This window comes from Accipiter gentilis, chromosome 34, assembly GCF_929443795.1.
Source record: "Accipiter gentilis chromosome 34, bAccGen1.1, whole genome shotgun sequence".
Taxonomy (NCBI): Eukaryota; Metazoa; Chordata; class Aves; order Accipitriformes; family Accipitridae; genus Astur; species Astur gentilis.
Window position 1 is genome coordinate 13,325,682 of NC_064913.1, and position 19,144 is coordinate 13,344,825.

Genomic DNA, 19,144 nt, shown 5'->3' on the forward strand with positions numbered 1-19,144 from the left:
CCCGCCTACCGCCCTTCGCCCTTCAGCCCGGGGCAGCACCGCCTCGTCCGCCCAGCGCCTGAGGGAAGGCGGCGGCAGCGCCTCAGCGGCCGCCATTTGCTCGGCGCTTGCCCGCGCTCCACGGCAGGGCCGGACGGGGACGGCTGCCCGGGCCGCGGCCTCTGGGGTCGTCCGGGCCCGCCGAAGCTCTCTCCTGGCCCGCTCCTGAGAAGGGGCAAGGAGGGAGAGGTAGACCCCTCCTTTGCTGCCCTGCCCCAAAGAGCGTTTGGCTACTGCTCGCGTGTGAAAATGGGCAGGAGACAAAGAACTTCAGGATAGGGACCCTCCCCCCCCCCCTTTTTAATATAAATGTCTGCTGTCTATTGCTTATTTCACACAGGTCACAAGATCTGTGATGAGAAAAGAGTTACTGTAGCGAGGAGTCCAGGATCACCTCGACCAGAAATGGGGAGAGAAGGGAGGTGACATCTTGCCCCTTGCGGACTGTGGGTGACGGTCTGAGAAGAGTTTAACAGACCTGCTTCCCCCTGGCTTTTCCCACCTCTGGCAGGCCGTTAAGGAACGTGTATCTCTTATCCACCTCTCCACCCCGCCATCTCCATCTTGCCCCACTGCCTTCTCCTGGTTCTGCACCAGCAGGAAGAAATATTTTTGATGGCCTTGCTGTGGACATTGGGAGTTCTCAACTGCTGTCGCTGCAAGGCTGGTCTGGCAAGGTACAGAAACGACTTTACTGACCTTCACAGCCAGCCAAAAATAGATCCACAGTGCCTTGTCAGAGCAGCAGGACTTGGAAAAGCACCCGGTGAACACGCCGTCAGCGCTGCAGCCGGCACTGGCTGATCAGTGGAACCCGGCGGTCTGTCAGCACGGAGAGGCCAAGCTGCTGGGCGCTGACGCCGTCGGAACGGGGGATTTGGGAAGGCACAAAGCAGGAGTCGAAAAATGAAGGAGATGGTGTTGAAAGGAAAAGGAGACTGGGGAAAAAGGTCTGTCAGCCAAGTTCACGGTGTGGAAGTGTAATACCCGTTTCAACGTAAAGTCTAGTGGTTTATGTTTCCCATTCACAATGTTTTAATTTGAACACAAGTGATTTTGTGTTCAAACACAAAACACAAGCCCTGATGATTCAGTGCTCTGGCCTCTAACCACAGCATCTGTTTCATGGTAAGTCTCAGGCTTCAGTACACTTGTGGCAGGTTATTTGCATTTTCACAATCAAAACTCCTAGAAAATTTATTAAATGTATTAAAATACACTCAGATAACTGTATATTAGCAGGCAAAAAACCGAACATTTACAGTCAGATTTCACTCATTTTGTTGTCTGTAACTTCATACACAGAAACCATTATTTTGATGTAAACTACTGACAATGGAGTGTAAAATATGAAAGAAATGTAGTTTAAATTAGGTAAGCCAAATTTTGAAGCATTGGATAAGTTCCACTCTTGAAGCAATTTCTAAGCCTGTTCGTGATTCATGTAACTGGGATCATTTTCATTGACTGAGTATAATTCCTTGAGCATTTTCTGTGCTGGCAGTGGAGGAACATTGGGGTTTGGTTTTTTTTTTTCCCCCAAGGGTTAAAATGATCTGGATCACATCACTGATCCATGTGGCACCATGGTTCTTGGACTGAGACCACCGTGGAGGACAAGGCATTGTGACACAAAGCTGGAAGAATGGATCAACTTCTTCATGTGACTTTGATCCTACAGAAGATTTTGTGGAAATACATTCTTAGTAGCAGGAACATTTTACAGCATCTTTGAATTACATCTTGATTTTTCTTTGTATTAGTTTTTCTCCATTAATTGGGTCAAGTGAGATCTCCACCGAAAATTTCATTAGCTCATAACTGCTCAAGTCCCATCAAATCTACTTAAATTGTTTTTGTTAATGCGTTTGGTCACTGAGCTTGAAAAAAGAACATACTACTGTATTCAAAATTCTCCCTGAACTCAGTGCAAATGTCACGGTTGAATACAGTGGAGTGCAAATGCAAGTACAGCATCTTCCTAAGAATTCATTGGGGCATCTTTGGGAGACAGCATCGAAATGTTATAAAACTCATGCACCCATAAGAAATTTTTAATTCCCAGTTTTTAAATTGTAACACTGTTAGATGTTGCTTTTGTTCGCCAAAAGTTAGTACACTGAACCTCACTGCCTCAAAAACTCTTGCTAAACATATTTAATGCTGCCTTGTTTTTCTCATGTGGTCCAAGTAAATGGCACAGAATTACTGACAGAACTCTTCTTCAGGCCTAAAAAAACCCCTCTCAAGTCTGAACACATGAATTAGTTGCCTCTTTTCTAATACAGATTCAGAGTGTAACAAACAGGAACATATTTTTCCAAGATAAACAAATCAATTTCCTGAATGACTCAAAGGATGACACGCAACTTCCCTTGACTTTGATAGCACACAACAGTCTCACTGAATCCTTCATATTTTAGTTTTTCTTTAGCGAGCTTTATTTAGTGGTACAATTGATCTTGAAAAACCTAAGTTCATATATTCTCAGAAAGTGCAAAACCCAACCGATCTACAGAGTAATTTAGTATTTGCATTCTACCTTCGAAGAACTATTTTTATTATGCTTGTCTATTCCATTGCCATTCCCCCTATTCTTAGTATGGAAAGTCACATAAATTTATTCTGCAATGGTTCACAACTGTGGAACATACATGTACAACATTAATTGGAATTCCTTTTGTTAATTAAACTAAGAGATCCAACAGAAGAGACACTAACAAATAAGACCAAACTATGTAGTTTTTGAAAACGTTATCACTTCCTGCCCCATCTTTCTAAAATTGCAAAGTTCCAGAAGCAAAGTCCAATCCACAACACAAGTCTCCACAATTCAGTGTCCCACAATACTCAAATCCAGTCTCTAACCATAGTATCTCTCCCTCTAGTCTAAACAATGCAGTCTCTAATGCTTTCACTAATGGATTTTTTATCCAGTCCTATAATCCATACTATTTCCTGAAAGCAAAATGAAAAAGCTTTTGTCACTTGGGTTCAATTGCTTTAAATTCATAGCCTGGAACTAAAGTGTAATGTTAATAAAAAAATGTATATATTTTATAATTTTGAAAAACCATTCAAATATGTATATACCTCTGTGACAACAGTAAAACACTCAAAAACTCCAGAATAATAAATTTACTGGCACTTTTAGGAAACACCTGCCACTTTGTGGGAGCTGTTCGGGTTATGTCGCCAGCAGTGACTCTGCCTTTGTCTTCCATTTCCCAATGGCAGAATTCCACTGGGTACAGGGTGAAAGAAAAACTCATTCTACAGTTGTTTCTCAGCTAGCCTTTGTTAGCCAAAGTATGTGGCTATTCAGTTTGCTGCCTAGTAAAACTCTAAGATGAAGCAGAATTGAAGTCATTGTAAAGGAACCTGGACACCTCAGGAACAGCTTCTCGGAAGGGATTAGACTGCAGGTCTGCGGAGCACCAGAAATCTGCAGGACCAAAGCAGATTCCTTGTTTAGGAAGCTGGTATTACCAGGAGGTTCAGAACATGGCCGTTTGGTCCTCTGGATGTCCAGCGGACACTTCTGCTGTGTGAAATGTGCTGTATTAATTCAGAAGAACCCACGGTGGAGCAGCTCCCTCTAGTTTCTCTGCTCTCGCAGGCAATTCCACCACAGTTTAGTTAAAAGCAATCCCCAGAACATTGCTCCTGCGCTATCCCCCTTTCCCCTACCACTCCACACAAGCCACAAATACTCTTCTTTCCTTACCAGCACCCCACCTACCTTCCCCTAATCCAAGCACAGTTAACTTGAAAATGTATTTGAGCAAGCATTACTACAAGACCCAGTTACTAAAAAATAATCGGGAAATGCATTAGTTCAGCCAGTGTCAACAGCCTCAAAAACCTTAAGCGTCCAGATGTTGATACTTGAAGATGGTGATACTCGAGTGGTCCAAATGACATGCTGTCATCGCCAACACAGTAACTCAGAGAACACAGTCGGTTCCTACACTAAAGTCAAAATGCACAACCCTGACTTCTGATGAAGATTCATGTAGGAGAAAACTCTTCTGTATTAGCCGTTGTATATCAGAGGGAAGGATGGGCTTTACACTAGGGAGCTCAGAGGGTAAAGGAAGACTGAGGTGGCTGAGCAGGGCTGTTCACAGGCATGTATTAATGCAAGACTTTGCACACCTAGAAAGAAAAACAGAGGAGGTTGTGAGAGATGGATTCATATGATGAAGTACAAATGTTCTTTGGGGTTATTTGATAGAGGTGTGAGGAGAAAAGGCAAGACTGGGTGCTAGGGATGCTTGTTGAGTAGAGGGGGAAAGGGAGATGCCATGGGGAAACAAAGTTGGAGAGTTCCCAGACAAGTTTTTGCTATTGACTAGAAGAGCACTTTTTCCTAGAGAGCTCTTCCCTTCAGAGGTGACCAAAAGGCTCTGGAAAGTTACTGGTATGAGAAAGAGAAACTGATTAGCTCTCTGATTGGGGAACAGGGTTCAGTAGAAGTTAGAGTGGGTCCAGAGCTGGGCCATGAAGATGATCAGGGGGCTGGAGCACCTCTTCTGTGAAGACAGGCTGAGAGAGTTGGGGTTGTTCAGCCTGGAGAAGAGAAGGCTCCGGGGAGACCTTACAGCAGCCTGCCAGTACTGAAAGGGGGCCTGCAAGAAAGCTGGAGGAAGACTTCTTACCAGGGTCTGTAGTGACAGGATGAGGGGCAATGGTTTGAAACTGCAAGAGGGTAGATTTAAATTAGATACAAGAAGAAATTCTTTATGATACGGGTGGTGAGACACTGGAAGATGTTGCCCAGAGATGTTGTGGCTGCCCCATCCCTGGCAGTGTTCAAGGCCAGGCTGGATGGGGCTTGGAGCAACCTGGTCTAGTGGAAGGTGTCCCTGCCCAGGGCAGGGGGGTTGGAACTAGATGGTCTTTAAGGTCCCTTCCAACCCAAACCAGTCTGTGATTCTAAGTACTGAGGAAAGGAAGATTTTAAAACAGAGGCAAAAGTGAGCCTGGAGTAAGTTCTGATGGGGAGGAGACTAAATGCTTATTTCCAGCTCTCATAATTAATAAACTCATTGCATCATCCAAACTCCACATTCATTTATAATAGAAGACAAAGACTAAAAAAAAAATTACACTTTTTCAATTATCATTGAGAAGTCAATTCTGGAATAGATGAAAACTTGTGATAATGTCACAATTTTAAACATGAATAAATTCATTATTTATCCAATAATATTTAAAACTGAGATAAGTAAACCTGCACATCTGAATTCTGTGTTTCTTTCAAAAGAAAATACCCTGTGTTCAACCATACTCTAACTTCCAACCTAAAACTGATCCATAATGGATCAAATAATAATTTCCAAATACACATTATTGCATTATATGACATGAAGATCTGTGATCAGGGTTCATTACAATACATATTGCTATCTAGTGTTTTAGAAAGCAAAAAATTGGTAAATTAAATTTTACAATAAATTATTACAATTTCAAATTCATAGGCCAGATAAGCAGGGAAACAAAGGGTTAATAGCAACAAAGATTAGCGAACAGCAAGATATTGCAGCTATCACAAATCCCAGAGACTAAATATAATTGACAATACTACAGTGTGTAATAAAAGTGTGAAAGATCCACAAACTCTCTGTAATCATATACACTGTTTAGGTCTGTAAGTCAATCCATATAAAACACTAACAAACTACTAGGTTATTGCAATTGTCTTCTATAATAGAAAGTTACAATTTATTTTAAAAAATACATCCAAAATAGAATTTACCCATTTAGCCAGGTTTTAAGACATTTACAGTGATTTTTTTTTTTTATACAACAGCAAGACAACTACAGTGACATTGTAATGCTTACACGGAAACTGATGTAATAGCAAACTGCAAAGGCTGAACAAAATGAACAGACTAGTTTCAAAATGAACAGAGTGACTTTCACTGACACTGAAGATTACACAAAGAGAATAAATGTATGGACAGGTAAGTCTGCAACTGCAGAAGGTATTGCAATGAATGTACTTTTGAAAAAAGTTTAAAATATAACACTTATTTGCACCAGAAACTTTACCAGCATGAAACAAGCAACCTAAACCTAAATATATGTACAACATATACTTCCATGAAAAATGTCTGAACTAGTGTAACTAGTGTGTAGTTACTATGTGTAACATTGCTCCCATCTTTAAATTACAGGATTCTAAAAGGTATAAAATTGTTTTTCCTTTCATGTAATTTATATTAAAATGATTTTTCTTGCTCTTAGCATTGAAAATTTTAAAGCTGTTGAAACTAAACTTGTCCTTGCATTGGCAAAGAGACTTGTTTTTTGGCTAGTAAATGCCACAGTTTAGTTAAATCCTGATTGGGTATGAAAACCAGCAGACTGCTGAAGATCAAAAAGTTGAAAAATGAAGGTGAAAGGAGGAGGTCACAAAAACAGTGAGATATTTTAATGTCCGTGGTGGAGTGAGCTTCATCATTCACATTTTTGTTAGCTGACTAACAATGTTACTGAACAGCACAAAATAAACCAGGAATATTAGCCAGCCTTTCATTCAGTAGCAAAGAACATTTATTCACAAGACTATAAATGACAATGAATCACACAGATGGTAATGTGAGATCATGTCATCATAAAAAATAGCTGTTAGAAACACTAAGGGCCTGAGCTGAAGGTAACTTAATATGCTCCATTTAACTGAGCAGCAGTTATCTTAAAAAAACAAAACCAGAACTTCACTGTTTAGCCTTTCCATGAGCTGTTGCATTATTCTCAGATGACTGCAATGGTTAACATCCAGAAATAAGGAAAACCCACGTTCATCCCTGTATTAATTTACCTGTTTTAAAGCTCCTATTCCTGAGAAAACCCAGTCATGCCTCAATCCTTATCAAAAGCATGAATTTATAGTTTAAGAATGATTAATGAAATGATTTTTAAGTGTGTAATGAAAATTCTTGATGTGCAAAACGAGTAGCACTGAAGCAACAACCTGCAGTATGGGATCCAGCTTCTAGATCATCATAAAGACAAGAGAGATTACTTGCCAGGCAACACAGACCAGCTGCACCCTACCTTTAAATCAATACTGAACTTACAATGAAAATTTATTAGTATGAAAAAATGTAAGAAAACTTTGGGATAAAAAAGGTTACTTACCAGTAGCCAGAGCTCTTTGCAATGCATTGTGTGTATGCATATTTGCTCTATAGAGGTCCGAACATCAGAGGTATCCAAGATGATAAAATGTGGGGTTTTTTGGCCCTCACAGTACTGTGGGCGTGCACTCGTATCTCTCCCTTTTCCTTGACTTGACAGCAAGCATAGAGTTACAATATTCTGTCAGCCACACATACCAAGGGAGAAGGGTATATGGTTATCGCATATATGGACAACACACAAGTAGCTAGAATCTCTTTGAGATAAGCAACTTTTCTTTATGTGCATATCCATATAGATGGCCACACCACAGATAATTAAGTGTCCCAGTACTCTCAGGAAAAGGTGGCCGGCAGAGACCACCTGGTTCTTGGTTCTTTGGTTGAAGATTTGAACTAGTTGTCCGGTTTGCAAAGATATGAAACAGATATTATTGAGCAAAGCCTCAAATGTAGCCTGAGAACTATTAAAGAATATCGTGATTACTGATGGTGACTCAACCATACTGTTCAGGTGAGGTAATACAGTCTATTACCTAGTTTGGAGGTGGTTATCCTGTTTGACTTCTCAGCTGGTCAAGAGAACTAGATTAAAGATAATCTGAAAGTCTCTGTCCCATGCAAATAAGAGGACAATATTCTCTTGCTACGCAACATGTGAAGGCAAATCTCAGACCTGAAAATAGAGGATTTAAAAAGAAAAACATGGATGGGTGAATTTGCTGATTCAGTGATCTGGCAGAAATCCCAGATGAAGTCCAAGGGATTTGCCAGAACAGTAAAAGGTGCGGGAGGGGAAAAAGTCAGCCATTGGGATTTGGATCTTCTGCTGCCCAGCAGAGGTGATGGGAATCAAAAAGAACAGCAAGGACATGTTTCAAACACCTGAATTTAAACAACTTGATGGAAACATGACCACGGTTCTTGTGCTTTTGATTTAACACATCCTAAGAAAGTAGTCTTGACCCAGCAGTCAGTGGTAATGGCAGTCCACATGTTACTGAAGTAGGCTAACTTGTATTCAAAGAGACTATGATGCAAAGAGGAAGCAAGAACAGAAATCCAGAGAAAATAAGGTTCTGACGCCATCTCTTCCAAAACAATGCTCTGAACAGAAAAGCAAAAAAAAAAAAAAAAAGGCAAAAAAGAAGCATACCAGCTATGGAAAGGTGGCTAAATACCCATCAAGGACTACAAGAACCTTGCTAGGGCATGCAGAGGTGCGGTCAGGAAGGCTAAGGCTCAGCTAGAACTGACATTGGCCCAAGGTGTCAAGAACAACAAGAAAGGGTTCTTCGGATACGTGAGCAGTAAGCAGAAGCACGGGGAAGACGTAGACAAGGCAGGGAAACTCCTCACTAGTAATGCTGACAAGGCAGAGGTTCTCAATATCTTCTTTGCCTCTGTCTTTGCCAGCACAGCTGGACCGCAGAGAACAGGATCAAGTAGCTACAACAATACACGTGTCGACCCCACCAGCAGTGGAAGAAGGGCTGGTCTGCAGCCTCTTGCAAGGGCTCAACCCGCATAAATCCATGGGCCCAGAGGAAATCCACCCTGGGGTATTGAGACAAGTGGCTGCCATTGGTGCAAGGCCACTGTCTATCATCTCTGAAAACTCCTGGAGATGTCCACATAAGAAAGAAGTTTTTTACGCTGAGAACAATCAAACACTGCAGCAACCTCCCCAGGGATGTGATGGAGTCTCCATCACTGGAGGTTTTCAAGATGCGACTGGAGAGAGTGCTAGGCAATCTCATCTAGGCTCCCTTTCCCACAGAAGGTTGGACTGGATGGTCTTTCAAGGTCCCTTCAGACCTGGGCTGGTCTATGATAAAGATGGGTGCGCTGAGGGATTCAATTGCTAAAGATTTACATCTGTAGCAACACTGGCATTTTCTCAGCTGTTTCCAAAGCCGGACAGCACCCTGCGAGAGGGTGCATCAGCTGAATCGTTTGGCCAGCTGCAAACAAAGAACTGCATATCACACCTGAGGCTCAAGCTATGGACTGAAAGATTTCGGCAAGGATATGAGAAATGCACAATGTACTGCATTTAGAAGGAAAGCAAGCTTTTATTTCCATTATTTACTGTTATCTCGGTTACATGAATCTGGAGAATATTGGAGTAAAACTCTTCCAAGAGTATTGGAATGCCTCAGAAACCACCTCCAAAATATTCAGGAGTAACATGCTGTCGGCTTCCTTAAAAGGTTTAACACAGAGGACTCTGATTGTCCCACACCCGTTAGGGCCAGAAGTGGGTTAGGGATAGCACAGGGCTAGAAAGCAGGGTCAGAATTTCAAAGGAGAGCTGGATTGAAGAATGACATACCTCCCGTCTGCAACTTGGTCCTACAGAGAGCAAGACAGACCTCTAACCCCTGGGGAGAGAACAAGCACAGCATATTGGCAGCAACCGCCCTTCCTATTTCCATAAACCCTGCTGCTGAGATGCATACCAAGAAGCAACCAACCATATGTCAGTGTTACTCGTCAGTGAGGCACATGACTCAAGACAGAAAAACATTTAAACCCATCCTTAGATGGAGCTATGGAGCATGATTCAGGCAACATATATGACATATCTAGACCCATTTCTAATAAGGAAAGGAAAAGCAGCAGAGACCATGCTCCCATAGGGAGGGGCACTGGATTTGACAAACTCAAATTTAAAATTTAAAAAATAATCATACGAGACTGGTTGGAACTATATAGCCAAAGGCTAACAATAATAAAAAAAATAAAGACATGAAAACAAGTTAAGAGGCATCTAGAATGCCTCCATGGTTGTGCACTGAGTATGAAAGAGGGAGGGGTAGTGTGAAAAAGCTTTAACTTCTGAGACCAGAAAAAACAGGAGGATGCTGTCTTTGAATACCTGAAGTATATACTTCTCTGTTAGTTTTTTATTGTATAAAACAGCTAATGTCTACCAAGATGTTAATACTACAACACAGTATTCCTTTGCATCCACAAAACAGTCAGTACTGATCCTTTGCTGCTTCACTTTTGATAAACTGCATCAGCATATCATCAGAATATTTTAAAATGTGAATTTCCTCTACTTTCCCTGCACTTGTAATGATGTCCAGTGTTTCATTCAACAAGAAACAAATCTCTCTTCAAAACAACAGAAAGAACTAAGTTTGGTTATAATGGTCTTGTTTCCATGGAAACACTGGCCTTTTTAGGATGTTTGATGATGTATTTTCCATTTGATCAGTGAGAAAGAACAAGTACCAAAACACTGAAAACACAACTCAGAGAGGAAAGTTAATTTATTTGTCTAAAACATCAAACTAAGTTGAGATACCTTAGTTCAGTCAAAGCTTCTTCAGTTTCTTCACAAGCCTGGACTTCATAAACAAATATTCCAAGTTCATCTATCTACAAAAATAGGATGGACAATTCTTGACTTTCTTCAGATATCAAGTTAATATACAAGTCCTTGAAGATCAGATGAAAAATAAGAAGCGATCCTATATTCCTTAATACACTCCACCACGTTTCTCAAGTGTACTGAAAAGGAGGAATATCAGCCTTCTTTGGAAAGGTGCATGGGAAGGCTTATTGCCATCTCTTGGAGACAGGGTATGCATTTACATCACCATGACTGCCATGGTACAGAATCCTTGACTGCTACTTTTATACGCCATGACCAATTATCTGAGAGTTGTAGTCTGCTGTCTCCATTCGCAGAATATATGGGATGATGCTATCAATCTGAACATTTCCAATTAGTCCTGCGAAGAATAGCTCTTCAGTGATGGCAGCACTCATTAGCCTAAGAGCAGGCAATCGGAGAAGAAGTCTAGACAATCTGGAAGATAAGTTTAGTAAACAGTGTTAATTGTGGTCACAGATTTTGGTGTTATTCACAATCACGTTATCAGTAAGAGAAGAGCAAAAATAACAAGAGACAATACTGGTCAAAATTTGTTATATCTAGTTGGTGAAAGGCTTAAATATTTAAATCAGTAGAGTATTAAATTTATGTTCAGTCAGGTCTTCAACAGTACAGAAAAAAAGTGATATGCCTGTCAGTTACGTGGACTGTATAACGTTTGGACTTAGACTAACTGAGGAAATATTCCAAGGAGTTGCAATTCAAAATGAAAACATTAAAAATATTTCTTTCCAAAATTTCATTTTGGAAATTAATAATGAATGAGTAGATAAATAATACTCATAATACGTATGAGTACATGCATAACATTTGAATTGCTCTAAACGTAATTTCTTCCATTTAAGGAGATAAGAAGAAAATATACATATTTATTAACGAAATACTGTACAAATCAGTATCATCAACAAACTGAAAAGAGAATCAATCAAGTAAGCATGTAAGTTTACAGACCTGTAAGTATCATCCGGATATGCTTTTGTTACATAGTCTTGGAACTCCATGTAAGCCTTTTCTTGAAATTTCTCAATCTGCACCACATTTTCTAGGCCTGGGTGATCTGAAAAGAACCCACTCTACATTGTTATTATACCTGTTGGATATAAGATGCACTAAAATCCATACAGATTATCTAATTGTAAGCATACTGAAATCATTATTTGGCAGCTGTAGCAAATTCACAGTTTTAGTGGAGGACACTGCTTTACCTCTTTATATTTCTTTTCCTCTATGTTTATGTTTTATTTAGTTTTCTATAAATACAACCAGACATTTTGACGAGTTCAACTAAATGCAGTGCTTACAACGCTTACATCAATCTTGATGATACAGCTCTGTTCTCTGTATAGCAGTAGAACAGCACTGTTTTAATATGCTGACATTTATTGGAATATTGTATGCAGAAATAGCACTTGAATGGGAAGTGAAGGATAAAATTAAGATCAGTGGAAAAAGCAGAATAAAAGGCTATGAGCCATTTGTTTCCTAAAAACTGCAGAAGATATGTAGCAGATCATTCTTTTTCAACTGTTTGGTGCAAAAGTTTCAAATGTGCTAAACATAATTTTTAGCAGTGGTTTAAACACTTGAAATTTAAATCTTGCTAAAATGAAAGGATATTAACCTAACTGCCAAGTCACAAATGGAAATTAATATCTGGTAATTCTGAACACTTTACATGGCCTGTAATTTTTATTATCCATCTTTCTTAATGTAAATAATTTACTGTCATAGCAGTGTGACAAATAATGCAATTTATTTTTCAGAAATGGGATCATAAATGAGCTGCCAAATTATGTCAGATAAAAGATTATTTCTAACAGTCACTCCTCCTCTCCAAATATATGGCCTTCTGTCAACAAAACCAGGAGGTTTTCGTCTAGCTCTGCAGATACAGAAGCTTTCAGAGCAATTTAGCAGTTATGTGATACATTGGACTCCCCTGAACACATCATTTCACAGAGGAATATTCAGTCATTCTGAAAGCATGATTTCAAATTTATGCAGAGGACAAGAGGTTAACAAGTTTGTAAAGCAGCAATACATTTTGAAGAGTTGTCACTGACATGCAATATGCATTGCTTCATGACACTGTTTTTAGAGCAATGTCAGAAACACAGCTAGCAGTCAACTTCCGAAAACAGTAGTTTGAAGACCACTGCTAGTACGCTAGTAGCCATTTATAAAGATGCAAAGTCTTCTAGGCACTCTCTTTACAGTCAGCTCTTTGCCCAAGGCTGTCTTGTGACAGTCAAACAGCTGGCATGGCACCGAAGATTTTCAGTAATCTTCAAGTCTCCAGCTGTGGAAGACAGCAAATCAGCCGGGCCTACTAAAGCAGATGTTCTTACCTTAGGTCTCTGCTGCATGTGCAGCCCAGCCCCATCCCGTAGCAGAGCAGTAAAATCCCTGAAATTGTAATTTCTGGCCTGTGAATCATTGCCAGAACATCCCTTCTGTTCAAAGTACTGACTTTCAGGTACATGAAGATTTTGTTACATGGCTCATTGGATCAAGAATATTGACAACACATTGCCATTAAAGCAGCTACATATCATTAGGAATGTGATCCTGAAAGCATGTGAGCAAATGAAAATTCATCTCAAACATGTGACTGGATATAGTCTTTTCCCAAGTATTTTTCCTTCTACCTTTTGTGTTGTCAAATCTAATTGGAAGGAGACAAATTAACTTCAGACTAAACAAACAGGTAAATATTGCTTTGCAAGTGTAACATTCCTAGAGAAATATTTTCTGTTGTCTAAAAGGACTGGTTTCTTCAGACAAACCAACAGATTCTGTCATAAATCCTAGTAGGCATTGCTCTAGAAAAATGGGCTTGAGGTATTCTTCCATCATTTTGTTTCTTTCCTGGAGCAACCTGTACCAGTTCTGAATATGGAAATGCTGTGAAAGGACTATTTTGGGGTAAGGAACACCTAAAGGAGAATTACGTCTCCTGCAAACATTATCTATTAAAATTGAACAAACAAACACCTTCCCACCCTCCACTTAAAGAAAGTCTCTGCCTCTTCTGAAATAACACTGAGAAGTCCAGGGAACTCTTCAGTCCTCAGTGGAGAAGAAAAATTGCAACCATTTTCAAGCACTCTTAATATTGCAATTAAACTCATAGTGGGTACTGCTTATCAGAAAACTGAAATTGTTCCTGTGCTTCAGTGGACTGTAGAAACAAACACATAAAACCATGCAAGATTCTCCTAGTCACGAAGACTGACAGCAGGATTATGGTCTATAGTGAAAACACTCAGGATCTGATTTTCCTTAGCGATCCACAATAGAAGAGTATCACTGGAATATCCTCTGGGAATTTCTCATCCTTCCTGGAGAGTTCTGACACTACTTATATTGCCTCTTATTTGAAAGAATATCTTTCATCTCAGAAGTCTTCCACTGATGCGATATTAAAAAAAAAAAAAAAAAAAAAAAAGCAATGGAAGATACTCAGGGTTTTGTTGTGCACTTAGACTGAGTACCATGAATTCCTGCTGATGCTGCCACTTTTACTGGGAGATGTGGATACTCGTAGATACTACATATAGAAAAGATCACGTACATATGAGAAAGTGCAAACCAAGAACCTCACAATTCTCATATGTAGGAAAACCTGCTTAAAATTTACATTTCGACAGTGTCCAGGTTCCTAAAGATTTTCTCACCTCAACTAATTTTTCTGTGAAAGGGTGAACCGCAACTGAATGGGAAAAGAAAGTTGTTCTCAGATCTAATACATCTACAGAACTGACAAGAACCGAATACCCAGTTCTCTTCCATACCCTACACTACTGATGGGGGACAGGTCACTAAGGTTCAGACAGCTTTTTAAAATTTGCTCTGATCTTTTCTACGGGACATCAGCACCTAAAAAAAGCAGAGCAATGAGGATTAAGGAAGCTATTGATGCTTTTAAAAGTTTTTAATGCAAAATAGAGTGACTGAAGATTTACTTTCTAAATGTGACAGTGAAGAATTCCTCGAGATACAGAAAGGACCTGAGGTTTATATGTTTTTCTTTTATCAAAAATTTCGTTTTGGTTTTTATTAAATCCCTAAATTCTGAATGTTAAATTTAAGACCTGCAGGATACTGATATAATATCTGAATGCCTTTAGTGAAAAGTTAATGCTACAATTTTCAAATAAAGAAAATTAATTTTGTAATTTTCTACAGTCCACACATACGTGTTATATAATCTAAGTACTCGGTCACTATCTATCATAACCAGAGGGTTCATGTTCCTCCATATTGTAGACTAATCTCCCAGAAGGAAAAAATAATCATTATTTTATCTTCACTGTCTAATGTATGTTCATTAATGTTACTTGGAGTACATTAGGCAAATACTGTTCAGAAGACAGAAATAATAATATAAGGGAACGTTTCTGGTGTTCATTCACCAGAAATGCTATATGTAATATTTATTTTCAAAATACCTATTGGAAGTGAGGTGATATGTTTCTGTAATTTTGCATGTGAGAATTGATGCTCAGAGACATAGCCTTTCATACATTAAAACCCGAACTTCAATCCATCTCAGCTGGATATGCAAGAACAACAATTCTGAAAATTAAAACTGCAGGTCCTCAGAAAAAACACCCCAGAAAGGAAGCACAGAATTAAAAGCAATAAATAAATAAATAATTTAAAAATGGCAGAGGCAAGAGTAAAACTTAAGTCTCCAAAGCAGCATTCAACTATTTACATTAGAAGATTAACCCTCCTCTTCCTGCAGTCCTCATTACACACCTTCCAAGATTCCTCAACAAGTGAAGCAGTGGTTCTACAAGTGATACTAACTGCATATAATGAAACAGGCAGAAGTTATGTGGCAAAAAATAGCACAGATTATAAAGTTTTACATTTGGAATAATTACATACCAGGACTGAAGAGGACGATTGCTTTCAAATATGCATATTCATATCCATCTAGGCAAAGCTTAACCATGCTGTTACAGAACTCTTGCAATTTGAAGATATGCTCCATTACTAGTTTTCCTCTGTCTGTTGGCAGCTTATCTAAGTCAACACACACATAAAATATAAACCCCCAAGTCAACACACATGCAAAAAATGTAGTCACAATGGATTTTTAAAAATGATTTGATTAGATCCAAACAGTGGGAAATCTATGCCATCTAGAAACTCACATGCTAGGTCTGAATAATCTTGACACCAACAATTATGGACTATAACAATCTCCCCCCCCCTCCATTGGGTCTCTTCCTGCCACTAAAGCTGCCAGTAATCAGGGGTGGACTAGAGCCTGAAATGATCAAGCAAGGGAAAGACTACTCAGAAGTAAAGAATACACTGCGACTGCAGATCTGTGCTCTACGTCTAAGGGTCAGGTGCCATGAGGTAGGTTGGTGTCCAGTTTCTCGGGTTATTTTAGTCAGTCAAAGACCATGCCGCTGCTGAAAAAGAAGGTGCACTACACACCTTTCCTGATTTGCATCTAGGGGAATGTGGTTGGTGCAGAGTTGTTCCCCTTGGGTCAGCAATAGCTAAGCAGCCTGAAAATCCCGTTCCCTCCACAATCCGTCAAACTAGGTAGGGTCCCTGGGCCCCACAAACTTATCTCTTGGAGATGCTGCAGCTGGCATACTACACAACTGGAAGACACTGGTTATCAATTTCTGATTTTTGCATTCAAACTCAATGCCCAAATTAAATGGCAAACATATAGATTTGTAGTAATGATAAAACCATGATTAATTACTACAATACCCTTTTTGGTGAACAAGCTTAAAAATGATGTAGACCAAATTAAGTTCCCAAATTCCATTTGTATTCCTCCTAAAGACATTCACAGATTTGTTAGTATCTTTAGCTGATCCACATTTAGTAGTTTAATCAATTTATTTTAATTATAAACTATTGCTACTTATAGGAGGATCTTCTGGGTATTTTTCTATTATGAAAAACCCTCAGAAATAACTCTTTAATTCCCTCGTCATAAAAGGACAGGAAAAATCTGTAGTCTGGTGGACCGTTTTTCTACAGTTTACCAATCCGTTTTTGCATAGGATTAACAACAGTGACTTTACATGTAACAGGAAAAATCTTGTTTAACCTGAAAATACTAAGATTTTTGTATGTGCATCTACATTATTAAAAATGTGTTAAGACTATGAACAGATGAAGACTATACTATTTTTGATTGGTTGCCTTTTAGTGCTGACAACCTCGTGAGTGTTCACTACCACACAAAGATTAGTTAGAAGACTCCCCTACTCAGAAGAACAATTTCCTTCACTGCAGAGTGAATGAAAGAGGAGGCCAACTGACCTCTCTTTCATGCAGGGCATAGGATTAATAAGCAACAAAGTATACTTAGTGAAGATCTGTTGAAGACTCGCATGTAGTCTAAAACTAATACACAGAAGTCAAGAAGCCAAGTTATGTAAAGGAAGTATATCACCAAATTGGCATTTGGCTCCTTTGTTTCACAGCTATGAACAGCAAGGACAGGTGGGTCATTCTTTACTTTATATCCTTCATAAAACGGAATCAGACTCACAGTACACTTGTGTTCTAAAACACTGATGCTGCCTGAAATATTCCTAATTTGAGCTGATTTTAACAGAACAGCAGAACACTATGAGACATTACATAGACACACAATAAAAACAACCCCTGTAAATGATAACCTATATCAGATAGATGGGTAATTTTTTAAATTTTTTTTTTTTTAATTTGGGGGTAAGTATTAGCATAGCTGACTTTTGGAAAATTGCTAAAAAATTCCATCTTGTGAACTGTATTTTCTGGTATTATTTTGTTTCAATACTAACCACAAAACTCTATAAACAGTAAAATTTCATTAACAACTGAAGGATAAGTAAAAAGCTTCTGTGCAGTTCAAAACATTAAGTATTTCCCCAAGTCTGGCAATGCGCACAGTATGTACCTTACCTTGCTGTAAACTGCCATGAAGATGATTAACAAATGCAGTTAATATAGTTGCCACATTCATAACTTGTGAACATTGTGCAAGACCAAGCGTAAAAAGTTCGTTCCAGCAGGCTTTTACTAATGATATGCTGTTATCCTGTCTATTAAAAAATACAATAATTTCACTTAATAAAACCAGCCATTTGCATTCACACAGGGGTTTTTTTATTTGAAAAACACTTCATAAAATCACTTCATCTAATTCAACCATTGCAACCAGTACCAAAATGAAGCCCTGCATCAAAAATACTTTGATTTGCATGCTAGGATTAAAATACCCAGTTTAGAGTGACTTTTGTAAAGAAGTAGTTTTTGTTTTAATGATCTAAAAGGAGATAGATTTGTATCCCAAAAGCAAGCTGAAGTTACAGTAAATGACAACTGTCTAGGCGTATTATGTCATGCTAGTTTTCCTAGGATTTACACTAGTTTTTGAATAACATTTACATGCATGGACAAAGAAAGTTTGCATTGTTCCTGTATTGTGGATGTAGAATAGACTCAAAGGTTGGTTTTATTCACTTGAAATCTGGCAGGTTGGTATCATTTTTGAATTAAAAATACATGTGAAATGCAACATGTAAGATCAAGTTCTTAAGCTTCCTGACTGCTATTTTCTGTATCTCCTTCCTGTTTGGAATAAGGTTTGAAATACAGACTTCAAAGTATAAATAGAAGTCATGAGGATTTCTTTGCTGTAGGAATTAGCTCTTAAGTTTCATGTGTAGTCAGTATTTTTTTTTCATATGCTGAAGCTTAAAATTAGGCATACCAATCCATATTTCAGGCACTTCCATATTAGTAACCTAACTTTCATTATTGCCAAGCATCTCTAACTCCTAGAGCTTAACGAGAGCTCAGTACCTTAAAAAGGAAATCCTACCAGTGAGGAGTCAATTTCAGGTACCATGTTTCACAGTTTTAGCCGGTAAATATAAATAATGGAAATTTAAAAGAAGCACAAGACCCATCAAAGAAGAAAAGCATATTAAAGCTAGGATTTTAACTACAAAAATACAATGGAATGGATTTTTGCAAGAACGTTGATGTAATCTTCAAGAACATTTCTGATGATTTACTGCAATACTAATATGCCAAATGACAGATTAACGTGAACCTGTCCTGTGCTGGAATACAGAGAGCTTACCTAGGGCAGTATTTTTTACTATGATCAAGTTCTTGTCATGGTAGATATGACAGTGTACATGCAGCCTCTACACGTATTTGTCACATGCCCATTCATCTCCTGTCAAAGGGACTATACTGAGGAACCGTGAAAATGAGGGCGTACTGGCTACTCAGCTGGTATGTGTGTAGATAAATGTATCATCCAGAGTATGTTTATGGCTGATCAAACTCGGACCAGAACCAGGTCATCAAATTTAAGCAGCCTCAAAAAACTAAGAGGCTGTAACCAGCTTGATGAACGTTTCAGCAAGAATCCCTCTTGCCTACAAAGATCTTCATGCAGGAAGATGAACTAAGCAGTAACTTGGCATGGTTAACTACATCAGTATGCCAAAGCCAACTATCTTGCTGCGACTAAGGAAAACATTGCCTGAGGAGGGAACCACCT

At 38.9% G+C, this 19,144-nt stretch overlaps 1 protein-coding gene across 16 annotated transcripts in view; it reads right to left on the reverse strand.

The window, feature by feature from the left end:
* Positions 1-1,735: 1,735 nt before the first annotated feature.
* Positions 1,736-19,144, reverse strand: part of NR2C1 (nuclear receptor subfamily 2 group C member 1) — a 63,026-nt gene continuing 45,617 nt past the window's right edge. For 14 of the 16 annotated variants that reach the window (XM_049792144.1, XM_049792142.1, XM_049792137.1 and 11 more), the window contains 4 exons: positions 17,530-17,669; positions 15,493-15,630; positions 11,548-11,653; positions 6,367-11,010 (listed from right to left, as the gene is read on the reverse strand). In XM_049792144.1, the coding sequence (XP_049648101.1) occupies positions 10,836-11,010; positions 11,548-11,653; positions 15,493-15,630; positions 17,530-17,669 (559 nt within the window). In that variant the 3' untranslated portion in view covers positions 6,367-10,835. Of the gene's footprint in view, positions 4,198-6,366; positions 11,011-11,547; positions 11,654-12,944; positions 13,003-15,492; positions 15,631-17,529; positions 17,670-19,144 lie in introns of those variants that run through there. The other 2 variants (XR_007504627.1, XR_007504628.1) reach the window with 2 other exon arrangements.